Here is a 26981-nt window from a genome sequence, read left to right on the forward strand (position 1 = left end):
AAGGATGAAGAGATTCCTATTACCAATTTAGTTTTAGGTGAAACATTTAAAACTTTGGATTGGTTTGAAACGAAACTGATTTAAAAACAAGACACACATTTCATACAACTATACAAACGCAGTTCTGAAAAAATGATATATCAAAAGCAAAGTTTGCTAACTGTGAATTTCTGTATACATGTATTCATGTAGGACGTAAACCAAAGGTAACGTTTTCCCCCTTTTAAAAAAAATCTATATACTATGTACAAATATTGTTTGGAGAGGTTTTACAACAACAACAAAATGTGTCGGACTTTAAAATGCACCAAAAACCACTTACTGGATATGTAGAAACTGTCATTGTAAATAAAAATAAATAAAGAAATTGTATGTAATAATTGTATGTATTGTAAATATAAAACAAATGTCAACTTTTTTATTTAGTACATATTACTAGTCCGATCTTACATTGCCGTTTTTTCATGTAACAATACCGTAATGTAACCGTAGCCTCAATAATTATTGTTACACTCGGAATTAATCAGTTCCTTACCCAGCTTTGCATTCCGGCAATTAGTCTCCAATGTAACAATAATATTTTTATTATTGTTACATTTCCATGTAACCGTAGCCAGTGCCAATTTTTTTAAACACTAACATGTCGGATGTTACAAGAGAAATTGCGATGGAGTTTACAGGAGGAGTATATGGACGCTAAAGAGAATGAGAAAAATATATGGCGCCCTTCAAAGAAACAGAAAATTGATAGATTAGAGGGGAAAAGATCTAATAACGAACATAATCATTTGTGTATTGATTTTGGACTTTTATTTTAATCACTATAGATCTATGTTCAATGTATATGTCATTTGAATACTCACCGTGAGACACGAAACAAAACAGATACTTGATTTGATGAGTTAGTCATTTTCATTGATCGTATATATGTCGTATTGTAACATCGCTGACCCACTTTTTAGGGAAAACTGGGGGTTGGGGGATTGGGGGATTTGGGGGGGGGGGGGGGGGTAGTCGGCACCTGCAAACAAACATTTCCCCTCCTGCATTATGTATGTGCATGGTTTTCCATGGACTATGAAATGATATACATGAATGACTTTTCATTTAAGGAATGACTGTAATATTTTTTCTGTCTATGAAGAAATATCATAAAAAACGTTGATGACGTCACGGTAACATGACTGAATTATGTCTATGGGCTCATAACAAAATAACGTCAGCCAATCAGGAGACGCGTTACATCCAAAATTAAATTATTGTGAGTTAATTATGATAGTGAACTCTTAATAACTGCACTAACGCAGTGTGCAATCCCCTGAAAAATTGTCCATGGAAAAAGAACTTACTGATTAAAGACGAAAGAGCAAAGATTAAAACAAAACAATTTTTTTTGGCAAATTTTCATGCATTTTCTAACAATCACACATATAGAATAAACACAAACAATTTGGGTAAGGATGTAGGTAAAATAATACTTACTTAATTTATATAGATATAGGACGATGTGGTGTGAGTGCCAATGAGACAACGCTCCATCCAAATAACAGTTTAAAAGAAAGTAAACCATTATAGGTCAATGTACGGCCTTCAACACGGAGCCTTGGCTCACACCGAACAACAAGCAATAAAGGGCCCCAAAGCTACTAGTTTAAAACCATTCACATGGGGAAACCAACGGTCTAATCTATATAAAACAAACGAGAAACACTTTTTTGTACTGGTATGGATAGTTAACCCCACATTGACAGAAACAAATGCCTGTGCGATCACAACTAGGAAGCCGAATGTAGCAATGCGTGTTTGCAATATGTATAGAATACCGTTAATAATACAAGTTTAAACTGATTGGGAATCTTGAAATTCATTTGGTAAAAAAGAGGGCAACGGGGTTATTACAGTAGATTGATATTGTACTATGATATACCTTGCACCAATGAGGTAATTTTTTTAAAGAAAAATATCAATTGAGGTTGTTTACCGGCTTATCTGATCACCCAGTATTGAAACCAGTCATACAGTCATGCAGCCCTACTCAGAAACATTCTCAAATAATTGAGATGTGCTTTCTTGTGTATACGTGTCTCTGTATATCCTGTTAGTAGTATAAGCCAGACATCATATGAAACCATGGGATCTGCTGCATTTACTGAGAATTTGAGATTATGTCTGATAACCGTTTATTTTTTTACATAAATAAGGCCGTTAGTTTTCTCATTTGAATTGTTTTACATTGTCTTATCGGGGCCGTTTATAGCTGACTATGCGGTATGGGCTTTGCTCATTGTTGAAGGCCGTACCTATGGTGACCTATATAGTTGTTAATGTTTGTGTCATTTTGGTCTTTTATGGAGGATTGTCTCATTGGCAATCATATCACATCTTCTTTTTTATAATATATTGTTTTGATGTTGACTATAGATGTTTTTATTTTCAAATGTACAACAGTATTAACTATTTCAAACCAATAAAACATTACTGCATGGAAAGACAAAAGTTTGTAGGAGGTTTATGGCAGTTTAAGAATCCGTTCCACTTTCTACGTGTTATCCTGTACACAGTCGCGCTGACTATCATCACATGTTATGTGTATCAAGACTAAATTAATGTCTTGTAAATCAAGTTTCTCCCATTATTAGTACTATATTATCTGTATTACATATACACTGACACTTTGAAATAAGATGCGCCATGCCGCGCTACATGTAGGCTGTATATGTTGTAGGCATTCCAACTTGATGTAAAGTCTAGCGTATACAATTTTAATCCCGGTATCTATGATGAGATGACGAGTATGATTCGAAGATTAAAAACCAGAAAAAAATAAGACAGTGTTCAATCATAAGTAGCATTCTGCATCAAAATGCGATACGAATATTAAATATATATCAACTTGTTCCTTTTAATGTAACCATATTTTTAATATCATAAACGCATTCCCTTTTTTGTTTTGTTTTACTAAGTGTATGTCTGTAACAATTAAAGATAACAGCAATAATTATTATGTCGTTTGTTTATGTCTTACTTATTTGTTTTACGTTCATTTATTGTACATTAATAAGGCTGTTAGTTTTCTCGTTTGAATTGTTTTACATTGTCATTTCGGGGCCTTTTATAGCGGACTATGCGGTATGGGCATTGCTCATTGTTTAAGGCCGTACGGTGACATATAGTTGTTAATTTCTGTTTTATTTTGGTCTATTGGGGAGAATTGTTTCATTGGCAATCAAATCACACCTTCCTTTTTTTATATATATTTTAACCAATATATGTCTGAGTTATCCCGCTTTGTCCGACGGATATCACTAGCTGACGGTTGCAAAGAAAAAGTGTTAAACACAAACACAAATACTTTTTATTGGGAAACCTACATGTTGGAATGCAATAGCTGTAACATAAATAAAGCAACAGGCAAATTGTACAGATGAAGTCATGATAGAATGGTAGTTGTTTAGCAACTGTAGGTTCTGGGCTTTTCGCGGTTTAACAATTAGCCGAATCCGAAAGTTTTAGGCCATTTTCCTTTTGACAATACGTATTTTTAAATTCGTACCTCTCATAAGTCAAGCCATCATCGTCACACAGTAGTGTTTTTCAACAATTATTTTACGCGCGAACTTCATACTTCAATTGTTTGAAGACTGAGGTGGCCATAATGCATATATGACTTTAACCTAGTATACTTTGGATAGTGAAATATCAATGGTGTTAGAAAAGGTATCACTCAAAATTGATTGAAATTATACTTTTGACGAAAGATTTTTTGTGACATTTTCATCCCCTTTTTGCCAAAAACATAATAAATCCAGATAATTGATGGTTGCACTAGAAAGAAATATATTTCGCCATGTAGCTATTGGAAATCAAATCTATGGAAGATGTTGTTTTCCCCACATATTCACATATATGTCATGAGCTGTAAGCCTTATTTGTAAGAAAGCAAAGAAAAGAGGGCAAAACCTATGACGAAAGGAAATTTTCACCCCCTTTTTGCAATATTTTCTTTAAAAAAAAACCAGTGATTGTTGCCATGGCTGCACAAGACAAAAACTATATTTCGCCATGCCGTAACTATTGGAAATCAAATCGATTGAAGATGTTGTTTACACACATTTGCACATATATGTCGTTAGGTGTAATCCTTATTCGTGAGAAAGCAAAGGAAAGAGGTTAATGCTTATGACAAAACTTTTGTGACATTTTCACCCCTTTTTGCAATTTAAAAAAAAATTAAAAAAAATCCAGATTATTGCCATGGTTATACATGAAAGAAATTATATTTCGCCATGCCGTAACTATAGGAAATCAAATCTATGGAAGATGTTGTTTCCGTACATATTATCAAATGCAACAGAAGTATACTGCTATTCGAAAGTCATTAATCGATTGATAGAAAATAAATCCGGGTTACAAACTAAAACTGTGGTAAATACATCAACTATGAGAGGAGAACAACGAACAACAGAAACTCATATATGCACATATGTCATAAGCAGTAAGCCTTATTTGTTAGAAAGCAAAGAAAGTGGTTAAGACATATGATTGTCGACTTTTAAGGTTTTTTCCTAACTATGTTTCTACCTTACACATAATTATCAACGTTTGCAACATATATAGTTACCAGGAAAAGTGGCATTTTATAGATATAGGAAGATGTGGTGTGAGTGCCAATGAGACAACTCTCCATCCAAATAACAATTTAAAAAGTAAACCATTATAGGTTAAAGTACGGCCTTCAACACGGAGCTTAGGCTCACACCGAACAACACGCTATAAAGGGCCCTAAAATTATTAGTGTAAAACCATTCAAACGGGAAAACCAACGGTCTAATCTATATAAACAAAACGAGAAATGAGAAACACGTATATATTACATAAACAAACGACAACTACTGTACATCAGATTCCAAGTTATGGCTAGTGGAATGCATATCAGATGAGGGCTTAACTAAGGTTTTTGGTTGAGTTCATCTTGCTTGTAGTCTTTATTTTTCTTTGCAGTTTTTTGTGTTGTGTTTGTTTGTCTTTAAGTCGTATTTAAAAAAAAAAAATCCATGGCTTGGTGAGCTTGTTTTTGATTTAATTTTTTTTGGGGTATTTTTCGACTCTCTTCTACCAAGTTAATGCACCGATATCGCTTGGATATAATAGTCCCATGTTGTAAAAGTGACAAAACAAGACCTCCCAGTTCAGAAAGTTCGTTCTTGTTTTGGGGTTGGAGAGGGCGGCATATTCAAAGTCAAAACATCTTGAAATATAACACTGTTGTACTGTAATGACGTAAAGACCTTTTTATGACATTTATTGAATTGACAAGTTCACATGCAAAACACATCTACGAAAAATATCATGAAATGTTAAATGCAAATAGATAACCTTGTGGTTATTGAATGATCTCTTGAATGGGTAATTCGGTGCATCTGTCCTTAACATTTTATTTTCAATGGAAATTGCAGTTGTCAGTGTTTGAATCGAATATTGTAGGATATATGATTCTTAACATTAAAAAATAAACAGGACTAAGTATAAATATAAGGACCTATACATACGGGCGACAACAATGAGATTTTGTTTGCCGTATAGCAGGCTATAGAAGAATCCAACATGGCAAATATGACAAGGTATGATGAGAAAACTGACGGCGGAATTTATAAATTATAACAAAATAATCAACGAAAACCAAATATGACAGCAACCACTAAACTGCATGTTCCTGGCATGGAATAGGTACATAGATAATACGGCGGCGTTATACATAATTGGGAGCACGCAACCCTTCCATCACCTGAACCTGAAACACGCACAACCAGAGTAAGGGTCCAGCTGATCCCTGAGCAATAATCCATGTACTATGCTCCGAAACATACAAATGAACATATAAAAGCAAACTAAACTATTTAACAAAGGCTAAATGCTCCTGACATGGTACATGTGTAAAATGCGTAGGGGTTTAACCTGTTTTATGAGATATCAATCATTCTCTATACTTCTATCCAATTTGAAATACCAAACATACAGCAAACAAACAGTTTGCAAAAGCATAGTTTAAAAGTCCAAGTCCGATGTTGGAATAGGAAACAGAATAAACTTTGCAAGAGCTGAGTGAATGATGCATGTGTACTATACGAATGCTAAAATATTTTAAAACACCCACATTCCCCATGTGAAATGACAAATTGTCTGAAAGAAATACTCGTAATCTACAATGCTTTTCAACATAAAAATGGTGGCAGACGCTATAAATTTATAACTTTGGGATACAATACGGCATATTTTTGTTAATAGTGAAAAAAAAATTAAAAAAAATGCTACACAGTGGAAAAGATAAACCGTATGCTGGTGTTTTTCTTACTTAAAACATATTTGTGGAATTGGGAGCTAGGTAATCCTTTTCAAATTTTCAGTTGAGCCGAAGTTCTTGCCAAATCAAGAAGATTACAGAAGCCAGATCATTTAATTTCACATTCAGATATATTGATGATGTTTTTCCATTCACCATCAAAACTTTTCTGATTGGTTTCATTTTATATATATCCTCCAGAACTAGAAAAATAAGAAACAACAAACACGGTTGCCTCTACCTCATATTTATACATTCTTAAACTTTTTCACAAATTTTATATATGAACTTTTACAATCGGTAATTCTTAATCTATAATTATTTGTATTTAAATTTAAATTGGAAATTGACACGTGATATTAGACCATTTTATATTGAATTAAAAGTAAAAGGTCACTTATTGGTCCATTGGGCCTGGTTTATTATACAATATGTAATTATACTTTGTACAAATTTATATATTTATGCTGATTTACACATGTCACTATAATAAACAATTTACTTACTTACTTATACCATTACACTACATTTGCGGTCACGTCAGTACCAGAATCTATGACAAACGAGACGAACTTAATTTTTGAAATTACAAATTTCCCGAACCTTATAGTAGCAATATACCAACATCACCTTCATATTGGATTTTCATTTCCCAACTTATTCGGTATTCAAGAGTGTGCAACTGCTACTCAGACTTTGTAAAACGTCACCAGTGTCTGAGTAGGAAGTTGATAAACCAGGGGTATGTCAAGGAACGTCTTGTCCTTTTTCTTAATAAATTCATCGGAGGTAACAAGACCTTGTAGATAACAGAGACATATAATACATTAAATGTCTCTGTAGTTAATTATATAAATGTACCGTATGAACTTATAATACACAATGGTCTTGAAGTATAGAGTCTAGGTACTGACGTTTTTTTTATCATCTTAATAACGTGTTATAGTATTCTCTTATTTGTCTTTGTTACCTTTTATGTTAAATCAAATTTTAGTAATTTCCATTTGACGATATCTCAGTTGCTTGAGTTCGAATTTCGGCCATTGAAGAACAATAATTTATAGAGGCTGTTATTTAGACGAATTTGTATATATATACACATTCCGTCATTGATGTATTGTGTTATGGTGTATTTTTGTATTCTTGCCTGTTGTTTGTGTTAAAGTGGTTTGTCTATATGCTTTTTGATTTCATTGTTGGCATATTTGTTTTTTTACTTATGATTAAGATTATAACACAATGTGAATGTGAATGTGAAAATTGTAGGATCATAGAAAGAAATAAGGCAACTCTCTTTTTTTTTTGGAACAGTGTACCACTTAATATATTAGGAACATACGTTGTATTCTGTCAGCTATATTTATCGTAGATGAACATTTTTTTCTTCTTCTCCAAAATACTACAAGACTGTACTGTTACAACCTTTTTTTATAACTGTATTGAATAATATTAAGGTACTATGTAATCAATTTTAAATTATCATATAACAGCTTATCATGAACAGTTTATTGACTTTACATTAAAGTCCTGTAAAATGTCATGGCTCTATCTGTACTTTTTAGTAAAATTTGAAGTAATACATTTTCAATTTCAAGATAATTATATACAAACATCAACCGTACTACGATATATAAAACAAAATAGACATTTAGAGGTGAAAATACTGTTTCCAACAATTCTAAGCTTTTGTAATTCTATCAAAACTTATATGGATCAGAATATTTACAAAGTACCAATCCAAGGATTGACCGTACTGTCATTCCAGTTAACGGCAGATTAAACAGTCTTCTATTATTAAATGAAAATTCTGTAAGCAGCGAACTTTCCTGCAAGATAAACACAACTTGACAAGTCAAAACATTGTATTAAATTTTATTTGTATCTTCCTGATTTCTCATTGTCTAGAAACATAGTACCCTAATCAATCTTGACGTTCTGATTTAATATTTACACATATCGACAACATTTAACAATAAACTCATCATAGATTCCAGGACTAAATTTAGTATATACGCCAGACGCGCGTTTCGTCTACAAAAGACTCATCAGTGACGCTCGAATCCAAAAAAGTTAAAAAGGCCAAATAAAGTACGAAGTGGAAGAGGATTGAGGACCAAAATTCCTAAAAGTGATGCCACATACAGCGAAGGTAATCTATGCCTGAGGTAGAAAAAAATCAAAAATTTGTAAACAGTAAATTTATAAATATATAACCATATCGATGACAATTCATGTCAGCACAAAAAGTGCTGACTGCTGGGCTAGTGATACCCTCGGAGAATAAAAATTTCCATCGGCAGTGGCATCGAAGGGGTTGATTTGAACTTTCCAATTGTTGCTCCCTATTTCACATCAATAACATTCCCTTTGTTTCATCGTATGGTGTTTACAAATCTCATTTAATACATTACGCTCATGCATGTTTTCACGATTGTCATATAAGTGAGAGGTTAAGCTATCTATAAAACCAGGTTTCATCAACCATTTACCTCATCTGAAAATGCCTGTACCAAGTTATGATAATTGTTATTCGCTCGTTTGATGTGTAGAACTTTTGATTTTACCATTGATTAAGGACTTTTCGTTTTTGAATTTTCCTCGGAGTTCGGTATTTTTGAAATTTTATTATTTTCTTTCACAAACACACGTGAAACACAATAGAAGATATAGTCCAGTCAATCTAGCATAAATTTGACCCTTACCTGAAAGTAATTGCAACATAAGATTTTTAAGTTTTAATCTTTAGCATTATACCCCAAATATACACAGAAAAAAGTCCCATAAAATCTAACTTTAGGAAAACTAAAAAAATCACCATTTAAAATTCCTATGGAGATTTGCATTGAAAAGGGAAATAACTCTTGCTAAAAAGTCAGAAATATCTATAAAAATTGATACAAAATTATAACTTTACCGGTTCTATTCATCAGAATGTATTGATTCTTGATTTTTAAGCGGTCTTTAGAGTATAACAAACAACTCTAAAGGTGTTTTCATATATGATTTATCAAGCTATAATCTAGATTTCGTAATTTATTAGTTGACCATTTTATGAATTTTTCAACATGTCAAGGTAAAGAATCTCAAATTTAATAAAAAATATTAAGCATGTATTCTTCTTTTTGTGGTTTAAAGTTTCTTAAGATAAGTAAGTTGCTGCAAAAACATAAGATACAGATATAAACAATACCAAATTTTCACATTTTTTTTTAAATGGTTACAAAGCTTCAAATTTGCAATTTCTTTAATGAAAAATGTACGAAAAAAATAAAACTACCCATAGCACTTCTGTTTTGTACATTTCATGAGCAGAAGATTATATAATTTAGTCAAATACAAACTTATAACCCCATCAAAGTATCATACTATACAAAAATTTCAAGAAAAACAACCAAAAACTGACCAAAAAAGACTAATTTTTGCAAGAGTTATCTCCCCTCCCAATGTTAATTTCCATAGGAAATTTAAAATGCTGATTTCGAGTTTTCCTCAAGTTAGATTTTATGGGACTATTTTCTGTGTATATAAAGGACATAATACTATAGACTTGAACTAAAATATTTTCTGTTGCAATTAGTTTGAGGTTAAATCTTAGTTTGACTGGACTAATATACAACAAACAGTCACGTAAGATCAAAGAAAGAAATAAAGCAACTCTCTTTTTTTGGAATAGTGTACTATTCAATATATTAGGAGCATACGTTGTATTCTGTCAGTTATATTTATCGTAAATGAACTTACATTTTTAAAAATAATACAAGAATGAACTGTTACATCACATTTTTTTTGTAGGCGTTTTGAATAATAGTAAGGTACATGTAATCAATTTTGAATTATCGTATAACAGCTTATTATGAACAGTTTATTGACTTTACGTTCATAACTCTATCTGTACTTATATAGTTAAAATTTGAAGCAATACATTTTCAGTTTCAAGATTATTATATACAAACAATAACCACACGATATATAATCGAAAATAGACTTACAGAGGTCAAAATACATTTCAACTATTCTAAGTTATTAAGGCGCATTAAACTTTCGTCTATCATTGAATAAAATCTCTGTAGTAAAGGAACTTTCCTGCAAGATAAACACAAAGTCAAAGAATCGTTCTAAATTTTATTTGTATCTTACTAATTTCACATTGTCGAGAAACATTATACCCTAATCATGTTAGTTTAATATTTATCCAGATCGACGACCTTAAACTAAAACCTTTAACAAATGTCGCTCCATATTTCGCAGCAATAAAATTCCCTCTGTTTCATCGTATAGTGTTTCATATCTCAGTTAATACATTACGTTCATGTATGGTTTTTACAATACGAATTTCATTATGAATGATGTGCTGCTTTAGACAAAAACTGATCAAATAGAGTAACGTGGAAAAACGACTGATATCGACACTGCATAAGTAAAAAAATGGTTGACCGATCAGATGATTGAGTGTCTGAACACAGTAGCGATATTTACTGTGATCTTATAGTTTTAGATACCAGTATTGGTATCTGTTCAGTTACGCTACCAATTATTAGATATAGGAAGATGTGGTGTCCGATTTCCCGATTTGTATATTTTGTCTGAGCGTATATTTATATGGCGAGTAATACATTCAGAAACTGAAGACGCTTACACTGTCGACGTACTCGGTCTCGCTTGGATAGAATGCTATTGTTCCGCATTGAGAAAGGTGCATACAAAGACTTAAAGTCGTGTTTGTTGCTGGTGTTGTTACTGTTTGGAAAGGGGGAGGGGGGATAAGCCGGCTTATTTAATTAAAAATCTTCTTGATATATAACATATACGTTGTGTTGTAAAGACGCAAGACTTTTGGATGACATCGTTTTTGAATTGACAAGGTTACATATCATATTTATATATATCTTCATCTTTCTAAAGGACGAATTAAACACTTAATAACCTATAATGGAAATTTCAAAATGTACATATTTGTAAAACGATGTAAATGTATAATATTTGTAATTACATAAGTACATACAGAACAAGGTATTTCTTATGCTTCGTAAATAATAAATTTACATACATTAAAATAATTACACTACATGATTGTTCATTTACATCTTACAGTTCTTTTCAAACAAGCAGTACATTTTAATCAATGCTAGATAAAATAAAAAAAAGTATGTAATTAGTAATAAGTCCTACGCATGATTTCGTGTAAAAAAACCTACTATACCTTGTATAGAAAGACCAAAAAGGATTAACAAAAATTAAAATTGCACCACCGCCCAATAAAGAAAACAAGAAATGCAATTGAAAAAATAAGTAAAACACAAAAATACTGAACTCAAGGAAAATTAAAAAAGGAAAGTCCTAATCAAACGTAAAAATCAAAAGCTCATACATATCAAACGATTTGAAACTGATTTGAAACTGATTTGACAAATACATTATATAGACAAACTGAGGACTAAAAGATACGATACCCTTTCAAATCATACATTTCATTACTAGGAGGCTTTTAGTGCATTTTTAAGTTAAAACAAAATACATTGTAATCAATGATGAATTAACATATAACAGCTTATCCTGCACAGTAAATTGATTTAATATAAAAGTCTTTTGGACATTTCATACTTTGTTTTTGATAATTTTTTCGGTTTTCATTTAGTTATAATTAGCAAAAAAATTGTTACATTTTTTAAAAATTCTATACACACAGACAATACACATACATTATCATATACTATACAAAGACAGCAACTTTACGCTGCAAAAAACCCAACAACAATAAGAAGTCAACTTATATATTTTTTTTAAATTATTTTTTAGGAATACAAAAGAAGGTGTTTTAAAGGCTATCAAAAATGAAAGTATTACAATATTAAGAGACAACATATACAAAAAAAAACCAACGATAATTGAATATAGCTTGATATCAAATCGAGTCATCAAATTTCAATATGATAAATTATTGTTACTTTCTAAGTGAAATATTGAGATTTGATATTAAGCGATATTCAATTTCCTTTTCCTCTAAAATTTTTATTATGGTATTTAGTATTTACCAGTACGTCGTCATATGCTCGGCTTCATCAGACATTTTAAAAAGTGTTGTATGCTTCAGTTGAATGTAGTAAAATTCGACAAAATTAAGATTTTCATGTGAAAGTGTGAGTTAGTTGTATTTATAGTATTAAAGAAATGACATATGTCCGACTTCACGGACGAAATGCACATTGTCTTAACCTTCGAAAAATATCAATGACCTAACGCATAGCCAATGAAACTGTCGTAATATCGTCTAATGATGATAATACCAACAAAAGAAACGCATATTTTCATATCCCTCTTTAATCGCACTCCATACTGTGTGATACGAGGAGTTTTTTCATGCAAGAAACAACTTATAGAGCACAACAATACGAGAAAAAGGATATATTAGTATACTACCGTGTCAGTCTCATTCCCTTTGGAGTTTATGAGATCTCCTCACTTTGTGTTTGTTACGTCGATTTATCTCTCTTTTAATAATCGATTTTTCTCTCTATAAATAATCGATTTGTCTCTCTTTCAATAATCGATTTATTTTTCTTTTAATACTCAGTATGTCTCTCTTTTCTTTCTTTTAATAATCGATCTGTCAATCGATTTAAGAGATTTTAAAATCGGTAAACTTTTGTCTCCTTAATCCATACAACAATATAGAAAATAATATATTTTAAACAGACCGTCAGTAACCTGATATAGTATATATATATACTGTTTCGGATTTGTTTTTAGGATTTTATACCGTATCTCGAGTCGTTACATAAATTAAAAGATATTTTAACGTCCCAATAGTCAATTTAATGCGTATTTCAAAGGAACAAAGGTTAAGGATGTTCGCTTCTCTTGTTTTTGATATTTTGTCAAATATCCGGATTCCTCTGGTTTTAACCATCCAGTGCCCAATACAAAAAAAGTCCCATTAAGCCCTAATTTTCTTTTCATAATTGTATTCCATATAGTTTTGTAGGTCATATTTGAAAATGTTAAAAATTCCTTGTTCTGTTTCATTGTTTTTGGAAGACAAATGATGACAATGTTAATTGTATAAAAATCAAGAGAGAAATATTTCCCGGCAAATTTTCAATGGCTTTTATCTCGAAAACAAGCACTTTTAGTTTTCTAGTTTCTTTATTAATATACTATCAAATTATCATGTGTTTTTAAGTTGCAATGTTGAACTAATTATTAAAATCTCAACTCCGAGTATCAATGTGAAGCTTGTCGTCAAAATAGCACATTGAACGAGTTCGAAAGGTTTCATATTGTTTCTAGTAGCTAATATTTTGCAATATCAGTAGGAACTTCACACAAAAATAAACGTCAACAGGGTTATGACGAAAAACGACTGAAATCGATCTTATACACGTTTTGACTGGTTCCCGATCGTAATTTTCAGTATGTTACACATATCCCAATATAATTTAATATCTGGATCATTTTACGTTCGCCTTCACTAATTGGTTATCAGAAACGATGCGTCTGTGTCTCATCTTACATGTGACATGTTGTCAGGGCATTAGATTCTGTTGAAGCGTACCATATCGATGCACGCGGATTCGTTCCTTTTATATAATTTGAATGTGACTAGTTAATTTTTTTGTTACTTGGATTTGTACCGTGTTGCAATTTTGTAGGTTAACACTTACAATATTTGTTGCATTAATCTGTGAATTGACAGTCCCGATGAAATTGTTTAGGCACCAAACATTGAACAACAATAAACCAAAATATGATTATCAAATTAAGTTTTCATTTTCTTTCAAACTAGGTTAAGTGAATACATTCATATTATGAAAACAAAAACTCACAAAAAATACCATTCATATAATGCTGTATACAAGACGAGCTTTTCGTCTACAAAAGACATACAAATGATGCTCGAATATAAATTAAAAGTACAAACAAAGAATGAAGATGGAGATAAAAAACATCGTGGACACAAATTCGAATGATTGTGACAAATACAGCTAGGGAATTCTATTCCTGGAACAAGCATTATTTCAGTATTTGAACAATTCAAATTGTTTAAATGTCCCAAGCCAGGAGCCTCTGGCCTTTGTTAGTCTTGTATGATTTTTAATTTTAGTTTCTTGTGCATAGTTCGGAGTTTAGTATGAAGTCCATTATCACTGTATCAGTATACATATTTTGTATGCTCTATGTTCGGGTTGTTGTCGCTATGACACATTCCCCATTTCCTTTCTCAACTTTAATACAAAGTTTTGTAAACCTTTTATAGTTTCAGAATGTATTTAAAAAGAGGGACGAAAGATACCAAAGGGACAGTCAAACTCATAATTGACATATTATTGCTCAAAATTCATAGTATGGTATTTCATTTTTCGATAATTGTTGCAATATCACAGTAAAAAGTAAAATAACAAAAATACCGAACTGTCATATTCATAAATTAGTATATGCAATTTTCTACGTACAAAATAGTGGACCAAACCTTGATTTATAGCTAGCTAAGTCCCTCACTTGTATGACAGTGGCATAAAACACTTGTAAATATGATCATATACGTTCTATTATTTGAAAAAAGAAACACTTAATTTCGAAATTGACTCTTCATTATTTTTATAAAGTTCAATGTTTCAGCATACACTTAATTTATTTTGTCTTTTCTGTCTTACTTTTTGCTTATCGTTCTTTTTGTTTGTGATATAACAATGTTTGACTTTCTTTAGTGTTCTAAAGCTAATGATTTATCATTTTTTAATTCATTATACGTTTGAATTCTGTTCTCAGAAAAGAACTTAATATATACTGTTAAACTTGTGTAAAAAAGTAAAATAACAATCATACCGAATCTCTAAGGAGAATTTAAAAGGAATAGTTCTTTATCAAATAGAGAAGAAAAAAACAGTGGACAAAGTCAAAAGCGCATGGACATTTATCAAACGGGGCTTTAAATATAAGGCGAGAAGAGACATGTGTCGAATGTTTTATGGAGTTTTTGTCTAAATCAAGGTCCTACTTGATTATAGTTATATTTTAGGTACAATGGTCGTTGTGTAAAAGTAACTATCTGAGAGTACAAGCACTTCTGAAAGTTATAGAAAAGCCAAAGTATATAAAACATTAGTAATGTTTCTTAGACAAGGAATCTGATGAATTTAACATAAATGACATAAACAAGTCTGAGAAACAATAAATTTAAGTTATGAAAATATATCTATTAACAGCATGTAAAAAAGTAAATGTTGATTGCTGTATAGAAGATCATATATTAAGTTGTGTTATTGTATAATATTTCAATCACTAAGATTTCAGACGTCTCCATCTGATTGACATATTTATCCTATCTATAAATATTTTCCTAAAAAATGCAATTTATTTTATGGCACAGAAGAACAGTAGATGCAGTAACTCTATCAGAATGTGTTTTTATCTTTATGAATTTGAAATGAAATAAAATTTAAGTTCGGTCTTTTTTCTGTCATCACATTGATACGTTATCATTGCATGTGTAGGATATTTTAAATCGCAATACCGTCTTATGTTTTTATTGTTTAGTAATCAAATCATAAACTTTTTTGAGAAATGACAAAAACCGGTTGAACGTTTCCTTGTTGTTAAGAAACTGGCTTGTCATGTTTTAGATGTTTTGTCAGATTTTCGGAAAATTTGCCCGGTGACCCCCATTTTTTTTGTAAATCTTTTACATGTATAATGATAAGCCATCTGTAAAAGTCTTATACAATTTTAATTACTTTTTAATAGTTTTTGAGAACTTAAACTTGTCAATGATAAAGCTATGAAAAGTCAGGAGATAATATTTTTCGGCCAAAATTTCAATGGCTAATATCTGGAAAACAAGCATGGTGACCTAAACATTTTTATTGCTCTTTGGATTTCTTTATTAATCCCCTATCTATATAAACTAGTGTTTGAAAAGTTAATAACTTTGAAACTTAGACGCGAACTCCCTTAAAGCTGAACAGGTATTTGGACTATCATAAAAACACTGAGAATACATGTCTATTTAGTTTTGATAGGATAACGAAAATTTTGCTTTTTTAATTTTTCGTTTCAATGAATTTGAAATTATGATTTAACTGTAAAATTTTAATAACTATTATGAAAATGTTCTTGATTCTTGATATATGCACTTTTTAAAGAAAATTAGCATTTTGTACGAAAAGGAAGTAATTAACCAATTTTTTTTTGTATTGGAAACAAGAAATCAATTACATTTATATTTTTTAAATCAAACAGAGAAATAAATTATAATAGAGAGAAAATTGTTGACGTAGCAATGCAAACCTGTTACACAGACTACTAATATAAATATCTAGCTGTTCCAGTGGTGGTTCACTCCTTCCATCAACATACAGAGGAAACTTGGTAAGAATTTAATATTTGTAAATATTTGTTTATGTGAAATAAGTAATTTGTTTTATTAAAGCTTTTTTTCTGTAGATTCACAGTACGTTTTCTTTAAATTCCTTTGTACACATTTCCATTTTTTTAGTTCTTAGACTATTAGGCTCTTTTGTCTTAAGTTATCTTAATATTTCCTATGTTATATACCTATATTTATTCTTTTTTTGTGTGTGTTTTGCTACGAGCATAAACAATTCAGTTTATAAAAAATATCCTTCAACATATTTATATAATCTTTTTTTGTCAAATAATTTCTTAAACTGTAGACTTTCATTATCAATAATTTTGGTAAGGTGTAATTAGTAAAAATGGGCAAAAAGTTAAGTCGGCATTACTTTAAATGATTAAAAAGTTAACATTTTGTAATTTTAGTATAATTAAGTAGGCTAATTTCTTCCAAGATTGTTTGCTTTTCTTAACTTCTTTTCGTAAATAATATTTCTTCTTTTTCCAGATATAACAATGTTCCTCCTAAATTTGATAAAGGTAGGTATACATTTTATGTATGATAGGCACCTGACATCATACAGTGTTTATGAATAATATGTAATCGGTGTAACATATTACCTGGCTTGTTTCCCGTTTTTGACGCCAAATCCATGTTCATGCATACTTTATATAAATTATATGGTCATTTTTCATTTTTTTTATAAATGTCCTGTTTACCATAGTATGAAATTTCAAGCCCAGGCATAGATTACCATAGCCGTATTTGGCCCAGCTTTTTGGTATTTTGGATCTCCAATGCTCTTCAACTTTGTTCTCATATGGTTGTATAACTATTTTGATCTGAGTGTCACTGATGAGTCTCATGTAGACGAAACGAGCATCTGGCGTTTTAAATTATAAGCCTGGTAGCTTTGATAACTATTATACGTCGTAAAAAAGTTTTCCAAACTCCACCCAAACACGGTTAATGTCCCTACAGAAGCATGTGTATTTTTTTGTTATTCTATGTCTTGTTTGCCATCTGTTCTGACATGCTAGTTATTTATTCCTTTAACAGATCAAACTTAGGGTGTATACGACCTTAACAACTCATGTGAGTTACGCCTTTTTTGGGCATTAATTGCTAGTACTTAGTATAACCTAATGGTCATTGACTATAAATAAATCAATGAAATAAGACAGCTATCGGAAAAGGTGTTATGCCTGTTATATTTTAAGTTTGAAGTTAGATTCAAAACAAACCGGACATAGCTTTATAATATAGTTAGTTAGCTATTAATAAGTATTAAAATGTGCATTGTTATTAAATGCAATATCAGTACTTAGTTCAAATATTATCTTAAATCAATCCTAATTCTATCTTATTCATTCAAATGTGACGTCATTTTTCATTTTTTTGATGATCTGTTTTACAAATTCAAATGACGTCATTGTTTGGGTCATTTTTTACATTTTAAAATATGACGTCACTTGGCGTTGAGGTTTAAACTTATTCGGATGTGTCTACCTTTTGTGTTGCAAACGTCTGGTTATGTAATGTATTTCAGTTGTTTCCTGTAATTAGTTAATACTTCAGTTTAATCATGTACATCTTTTGTATAGTAATTTTATAAATTTACTGTTTGCAAAAGTATAAATTATTCTAAATAATAGGGATGTTCTGCAAAGACCCATCAAAACAACATCTGATAAACAAATTTAATAATACTTTTAGATATTTGGATGATAGTTTGGCTCTCAATAATGACGACTTCAGTATGTATATTAATGAAATTTATCCTGCTGAACTTACTTTAAATAAAGCTAATACTAATAATGACCACTGCCCTTTCCTCGATCTTGATATCTATATCACTAACGGAAAGCTGAATACTAAAATTTATTTCCTATCGTTAATTATCCGTTTTTAGATGGTGACGTTCCCTTGTCACCATCTTACGGTGTTTATATATCTCAACTTGTACGATTCGCTCGTGTTTGTAACAATATTTTAGATTTTAACGAGAGAAATTTATGTATTACTGAAAAATTATTACACCAGGGTTTTCGATATCACAAACTAGTCAAAACTTTTACTAAATTTTATCATCGGTATAAAGACATCATTCGTAAATATAGCTCAACATGCAGACTTCTTATACGTTCAGGTATTTCACATCCAATTTTTTATGGAAATATTCTTTATAAAGCACAAAGGTGTCAGTATTCACCTCAGAAACTTACAAAACCTTTAAATAGACTTATTAAGAAGGGATATAATTACGATACTGTTGTCAAGTCATTAAAGATTGCATATTTTGGCGTTAATATTGAGTCACTGATAAGGTCTTTGCGTCGGAACTAAAGACATTTATTCTAAAAACAGTTGTTGGCATGACACGGGTTATGTGCTTCTCATATATGTTATGATGGTATGATACTAAACCCCTATCGGGAAGGATTGTGCCTGATGTTCATATGATGAAATCATAATCTTTCAGTCAGTTTAATTGAAGTCTGGAGCTGGCATGTCAGTTAACTGCTAGTAGTCTGTTGTTATTTATGTATTATTGTCATTTTGTTTATTTTCTTTGGTTACATCTTCTGACATCAGACTCGGACTTCTCTTGAACTGAATTTTAATGTGCGTATTGTTATGCGTTTATTTTTCTACATTGGTTAGAGGTATAGGGGGAGGGTTGAGATCTCACAAACATGTTTAACCCCGCCGCATTTTTGCGCCTGTCCCAAGTCAGGAGCCTCTGGCCTTTGTTAGTCTTGTATTATTTTTATATTAGTTTCTTGTGTACAATTTGGAAATTAGTATGGCGTTCATTATCACTGAACTAGTATATATTTGTTTAGGGGCCAGCTGAAGGACGCCTCCGGGTGTGGGAATTTCTCGCTACATTGAAGACCTGTTGGTGACCTTCTGCTGTTGTTTTTTATTTGGTCGGGTTGTTGTCTCTTTGACACATTCCCCATTTCCATTCTCAATTTTATCTGGTAACTAACAGAAAACCCTGGCCGTTTTTGGCACAACTTTTTTGATCTTTGGTCCTCGATGCTGTTCGACTATGTGCTTGTTTTGGCTTTCAAACTTTTGTATCTGGGCGTCACTAGTAGATCTTGTGTGAACAAAATGCACTTCTGGCGTATTAAAATTTTGAACTCTTTGCCTTTTGTTGGCTGTTGTATGTGTGTTTCTTTGTCAATTGTGTTCTCCAATTTATTTATATTGTAGTCCTGTAATGTTGTGTTGTCATTTTAATGTTATACTTCACATGGCTATAAAGGAGGGAGGTTTGGCATGCCACAAAACCAGGTTCAACCCACTATTTTTTCCTTTAAAAATGTCCTGTACCAAGTCTGGAATATGGCCATTGTTATATTATAGTTCGTTTCTGTGTGTGTTACATTGTAACGTTGCATCGTTTGTTTTCTCTTATTTTTGAGTGTAAATTCAGTAAATGTTTAATTAATCATTAAGCTTTATTTTCCAAATCAAAATATCAATAAGAGTATATTTCAATCATTATCTTTTCACTCCCCTGTGCACATGTTTTACAAAAAAAGAAAACCCGGGACCAACTCGAAAAAACCCAGCTGATTACTGTGTGAGATCTGAAATTCATTCAAATTAAAAGTTTTGGTAGTGTTTGACATTTGCAAAATATGTCATGCTGATTTCACACTCTTTTCACTTGTAGAGGAAAACATTTTAAATTGAGATTCTTGAAGAGACCATTATTGGTAATATAATCCGTTATTGCTACAATTTATTACTATATCAGTGGACGTTTAGAAAGCGCCAATCAATGTTACAAAAATATGATATCCAATTAAGTTTATATGTTTTTCTTTCTTTAGGTTTTGGTTATGATTGCAACAGTAGAAGCCTACTATTTTAAACCTCACATAACGACAACTATGCCACCAGGTAAATGTCAGATACATGTCTTTTATTTTTATATTGATTTGAATACGATCTCAATTAATTGCAACTTTAATAACATTAATGAAAATCAAATACAGAAATAATCAATACACCAATTACAAATGATTATCGCTACAAATTTCCTTTTTCATAGATGGTTATGATAACAATCCATGGGTCGAATATTATTAATTGAATACGTTTTATTTTATTCATATGAAGTTGGACCACCGATTTGTAATGCAGTTGCTGACATTGTTTTTGTGTACGATACCTGTGCAAATATCAGCCAGAATGACACTGCAAATTTCACTACGAATTTTGCTAAAACGAAAGAGTTTATTATAAATATTGTGAATGCGTTCAACCCAGTAGGACCCAATGGAACCCAGATTGCCGTTCTTTGTTCATCATCAGAAAACAACAAGAATTTCCCCTTGAATCGGTATGGAACAAAAAATGAAACTATTGCTGCCATCAACAATTTTACTACGGATCCAAACAATCCAGCAGCTATCGCAGGTGCTTTCCAAGTATGAATTTACATGCAGTTGATATAAATATAACATAAAATTAATCTATATATTAATGAGATTTTTTGCTTATTCAAATTCTGGATTTAAACTTGGAAGCTAGAATTTAAACAAACCTTTCCCACTAGAATCACACTTCCTTCCGTCACTAACAACATAAGTGTCTATCCTGACAACTGTAAAGGTTAGAACAGTAAGAACAAACAAAATATATGAACCATTTGAAAGCCTACCTGACTCATGGGCCTAGTGAGCTTTTCTCATCACTTGGTGTCCATCGTTCGTCATTATCGTCGTCGTTTAACTCTTACAAAAATCTTCTTGAATATTGTTAAAGATATAAATTAACTGTTAACAGCTATCCTTTTAAGGTACTTCATATCTGAAAAATATGTGCTGTCAATTTTTGAATTCATTCATACATTTTTGTACTATTCAAAATAATCAGTCTATATATGTTCCACAAGAATCTAAAGTTCTTCACCTTTTATTTGATTCATTTATTACTAAAATACTTTCTACATAGTTTGATATTTATACCAATGTGTAGGAACAGTTTTGTTTTAAATATCCTCCCTTCCCAGTATGTTTTAACCGAACCTGATTTGATGGTGTAACATATTAAAAGGTATATTGGGATAATTTTTGCAAAGAAATCCACTAAAGCCGGGCCGTCTAAGATTTGCAGTGAAGTGCGAGTTCCATGTGGAAGACCCCATTGTGACTGTGAGATGCAGCACATCAATAAAAGTGCTGCTCCTTTGCTTTTTGTGTGTTTCTTGCTGTACAAGAAATGATTTAGTGTCATGGATGCATATCCTTGGGTTTTCTATTACATAACGCAAAGGAGAAAAAAAAACCACGTAATTGAAAATCTCAATTTGGTTCCTACTCCCATCATAATTCTTCCCAAAGTTATTTTTGGGTTTAGGGCGAAAAAAAATGGAGGCATATCGATAGGTTTTTGTTTTATGAAATAAATTGTTGACCTTTTTGTTCCATAAACTTTGTCAATCTGAAGACTATATCTGATCATTTAAAAAAATTATATTTCAGGCTGCGCGAGCTAATTTTTTCTTACCAGTGAATGGAGGAGGTAGAAATTGTTCTCAGTGTTTTGTTATTGTGATTACTGATGGTAGACCGGATACTGGCGAACTTAATGCTACAACAGAGGCTGATAGATTAAGGAATGAAAGCAACTGCATTGTCTATGTTGTTTCAGTAGCCCAAGAAAATAGTACTCGGTTGGAGAATATAGCCGGGGGTCCATCTAATGTCTTCAATGTAGATCAGTTTGCTCTGGTGATTTCCACTATCAACGCTGTTGTGCAGGCTGTTTGTAATGATTCAAAATGTAGTAAGTAAACACCTTAATTTGTAGAAGATGTCATGCGTTTGATGTATTAATTTTAAATCATACTTTATTCCATTATAATTTAACTTTGGATGTAACGCTTCTTCTGATTGGCTGACGTTGTTTCATGTGCCCCTGACGTCATCAACGGGTTTTCATGGTGTGCTCCGGTTTAAACTGGAATTAAGAACTTAATTATAAGAAATGACTGTAAGATTATATAAACCAAGTTCAGATGACGTAATGTGATTGTTGGAGGATTCATGTGTCAAATGTACAATATATCCCCTTAACGATTGTCGACATTGTACATGTTCTGTCTTCCAAATTAAAATCCGTATCTTGGGGCTTGTTTTTGTGATACAATAATAATAACATATGTTTTGTTTCTGCCTTCCACATTAAGATCCGTATCTTTGGGCATTATTTTTGTGATACAATAATTAGAACATATGTTTGGTTTCAGCCTTCCAGATTAAAATTCGTATCTTTGGGTATTGTTTTTGTGATACAATATTAAGAACATATGTTTGGTTTCTGTCTTCCACATTAAAATCCGTATCTTTGGCCTTGTTTTTCTGATACAATGAGGAGAACACCAATTTTTTTTTTATCTCTAGTGAAATACAAAAGAATTATAAATATATGTTATATCGTTCTGTTGTGTTAACTTTTGAATTAAAAATTGATTGACCTAAATGCAAAATAAGAAATCGTGCTCCATTGTGATAACTAAACGATGTGGTTGATATAAAAAAAAAGATGTGGTATGATTGCCAATGAGACAACTGTCCACAAGAGACCAAAATGACACAGACATTAACAACTATAGGTCACCGTACGGCCTTAAACAATGAGCAGTTGAGTATATTTCTAATGTAAATACTGTTGAAAATACTAGTCACTTCTGTGAAACCTGTAAATATAAAATTGTTGTGTCTCTTTTTTGTTAAAGATAAAGGAAAGATACCAAAGGGACATTCAAACTCATAAGTTGAAAAAAAAAACAGACAACACCATTGATAAAAAAGGAAAAGACCAACAAACACACAACAGTTCTCAAAACAAACCATATAATTAAAGACTAAGCAACACAAATTTAACCGAAAGCCGGGCATTATCCTAGGTGCCCCCGAAAGACTTGTAGATCTTCCTAAACATGTGAAACCCGTCGTTTTGACATATGTAAGATATATCCGATATGAGTCAAAGAATATTGTGACCGTTATGATAAGGAAATTAACACTGGTGAATGAAATCATTTTGTCCTGTTTGCAATCATGCCTCATCTTTATGTACCAGTAAGCTTATTATGGGGTGTATATACAAAATACTGTAAGGAGTTTTAGGTATTGTATACATTCTGATTTTAACTTATGTGTTGCTATATTGTTGTCATCTATACTATATTATTTTATTATGTACAGTTTATATTGGTATTTTTTTTTATATACTTTTTTTCATAAAATGCCCTGTACCAAGTCAGGAAAATGGCCATTGTTACATTATAGTTCGTTTCTGTGTGTGTTACATTTTGGTGATGTGTTTCTGTTGTGTCGTAGTTCTCTCATATTTGATACGTTTACCTCAGTTTTAGTTTGTAACCCGGATTTGTTTTTTCTCTATCGATTTATGAATTTAGAACAGCGGTATACTACTGTTGCCTTTATTTATGTTTTTGATTTTGTTTTTTAGCAACTGCTCCTCCTGTAACTACAGGTAAATATTGTCATCAGTTATGTTTTTTACATAACTTCAAACTTATATATTATTTTAATATTTTTCTATATTCGCAAGAAAACCTCTTTACGTGTTACACAACGGAATAGCGAAATCTCATTCATTTAAATATTAAAATTTAAGCTATCACTATTAACGTTACATTCAACTTCAAATTCATTATGATTTATATACTAGAATGGCTAAATAGAACTAACACGTTTAAGAAAATCCTTTTCATTATCAAAATCTTAATAAATTTACTGCTATTCAATAATTCATGTGACCAGTATTGAAGTATCCTTTTAAAAATGTTTCTTTGAATTTGTTTTTAAGCACCTCCTCCACATACTTATCATGTCAAGCCCAAACCAGCATATTGGGTACAAAAACCAGTAAATGTACACAAACCAGTATATGTACACAAACCAGTATATGTACACAAACCAGTATATGTACACAAACCAGTATATGTACACAAACCAGTATATGTACACAAACCAGTTTATGTACACAAACCAGTATATGTACACAAACCAGTATATATACACAAACCAGTATATCGACCAAGACCAATATATCGACGACCAGTATATCGACGACCAGTATATCGACGACCAGTATATCAACGACCAGTATATCGACGACCAGTATATCAACGACCAGTATATCGACGACCAATATATCGACGACCAGTATATCAAGGTAGACGAAGAGTAAGATTCGGATTCAGACGTAGGGGTAGAATATACAGAGGCTAGAAAGTGAAGATATTCTAAGTCTATCGACGTTAATCCACGTCGATATTGAAGAGAATCTGACATAATGGACATTCATACTTTTTTTTAAAAAGTTGTCAATAAATGTCAGAACAAACTTTTGAATACTCATTTTTTTTCCTGTACCGAACATGATGATTTTGTGTAGGATGAAATACACATTATTTGGATATTACTTCAAAATAAGGGAAAAAAAACCAATACAAAAATAAGGAGAAATAGCGAGTTTACAATGAATTTGCTAATGGTCTTTATATTATGTTGTAATCTCACGAAAAAAAGTAAGTTATCAGATGTCACTTTTGAAAGTCAAACTTTACCTCTAAGTCAACTACGTAATAATTCTAGATTCAACAAAGAATAAAATTGCTCATTTTAAAAGTCTGAGTGTATCAACGTTCTTGTTTTACAAAAAATTGTTCAAAATAATGTATTATCAAAGGTTTTCGATCGCAGTTGAAGTTTTCGTCACTTCATTCATGGAGTTGTTATAATGTTGAATGATGATATACTTATGCACAATAATTCTACTACAAAAGCATACATTTGGGAAAATTATGAAAATATCAACAAAGTTGATCAACAGTATAAGCTACAAGACGGTTTCAAGTGTGGACAACAGACTGCCAACCCTTCCATAGCACTAATGTTCATCCTGCTTTTTTTGTGGTCTTCGTCTTGCGGGATATATAGCTTTCTATGTTGTTTTGATTTGTTTTGTAATTTCGTCGTTTTTATATGTGATCATGCTTTCTTCCTTAGTTTAAAGAATGAATGAAGTATAGTAAAAAAGTTTATAAAACACAATTTTGATTGACTTAAAAAATATATGTAAACCTATATAATCCATATTGACATGTGACTAGGTGATGATTATCCCTATTTTGACAATTTTACCTATTATGTCTGTTTTGTTAAAGCATCCATAAAAATATAATTGAATTTGATGCGACTGTCATACTAGTGAGAGGTTTAGCGCTTTGAAACCAGGTTCAATCCACCATTTTCTACACATTAGGAAAATGCCTGTTCCAAGTCAGGAATTGACAGTTGTTATCCATTCGTTTGATGTGTTTGAGCTTCTGTTTTTGTCATTTGATTAGGACTTATATCTAGAAACTAACTATCAGGGTCGGTTAAAACAAATCTTTACGACAAAACAGGTAATTTCATCTTCCCCTCTTAAATTAAGAGTTTCAAATTGTGAAGTTGAATTAATCATTTCGTAAATTTTACGAACGCCATCAATAGTTGATTGATATAGAAAATTTGTTATAAATACAGATGCAATAGGTTATATTCCTTATGTCGTAACTACCCTCCTCTTCCCTTTTCACAAATGTGACCAACTGAATTAGACTATTTACTAGTTGTGTAATAGCATGAGCAACACGACAGGTGCCACACGTGGAACAGGATCTGCTTACTATTTCAGAGCACGTGAACTCACCCCCAGTCGTGTTGTTGTTCTCCTATTTTTGACATTTTGTTCACGCATCGTTGTCAATATTAGGGTGTTTGATGCAACTGTCGTAATTTGAAATAAAAATATATGTACATAAAAGAAAATCAAAGCATGAGCCCTGGCGAGTATTTGCATCGATCAGCTAACGCACAAAAAACATTCAAAATATACTGAATATGAGCTTAATAAAAATCCTTTTTAATACCAAACTTATTGGAAAGGAGATGCAGGTTTATAAATCAAACCAGAACTTACATTTTAGCAACTGTAATTGATAAAAAAATTCAGAAAAAATCTCAACAACACTTTTTATTCGCATAATTTGTTTAATACGCAAACATTGTGAAATTTGCCTACTATATTGTAGCGGGTCGAGGGTTGGTAGCGTTTCTATATTGTCTGTTGCCTGGTTTATCAGATACTGTGACTGCTATGCGGAGGTCAATAGATACTCAGTTCTACTAGACTGCTGGTAAACAGTTGTGTCACTAATTAATCAATATTCAGCTCAACTGCCGC

At 31.5% G+C, this 26981-nt stretch overlaps 1 protein-coding gene across 1 annotated transcript; it reads left to right on the forward strand.

Moving 5' to 3' along the window:
- Positions 1 to 16665: 16665 nt before the first annotated feature.
- On the forward strand, positions 16666 to 25094 carry LOC134723765 (uncharacterized). The gene is made up of 7 exons (XM_063587314.1): positions 16666 to 16705; positions 17199 to 17230; positions 20543 to 20612; positions 20832 to 21142; positions 22199 to 22502; positions 24195 to 24218; positions 24555 to 25094. The coding sequence occupies exons 2-7, from the start codon at positions 17207 to 17209 to the stop codon at positions 24977 to 24979; spliced, it is 1158 nt and encodes a 385-aa protein (XP_063443384.1). The 5' UTR covers positions 16666 to 16705; positions 17199 to 17206; the 3' UTR covers positions 24980 to 25094.
- The last annotated feature ends 1887 nt before the right edge of the window (positions 25095 to 26981 follow it).

Source organism: Mytilus trossulus, chromosome 6 (genome assembly GCF_036588685.1).
Source record: "Mytilus trossulus isolate FHL-02 chromosome 6, PNRI_Mtr1.1.1.hap1, whole genome shotgun sequence".
NCBI classification, from domain to species: Eukaryota; Metazoa; Mollusca; class Bivalvia; order Mytilida; family Mytilidae; genus Mytilus; species Mytilus trossulus.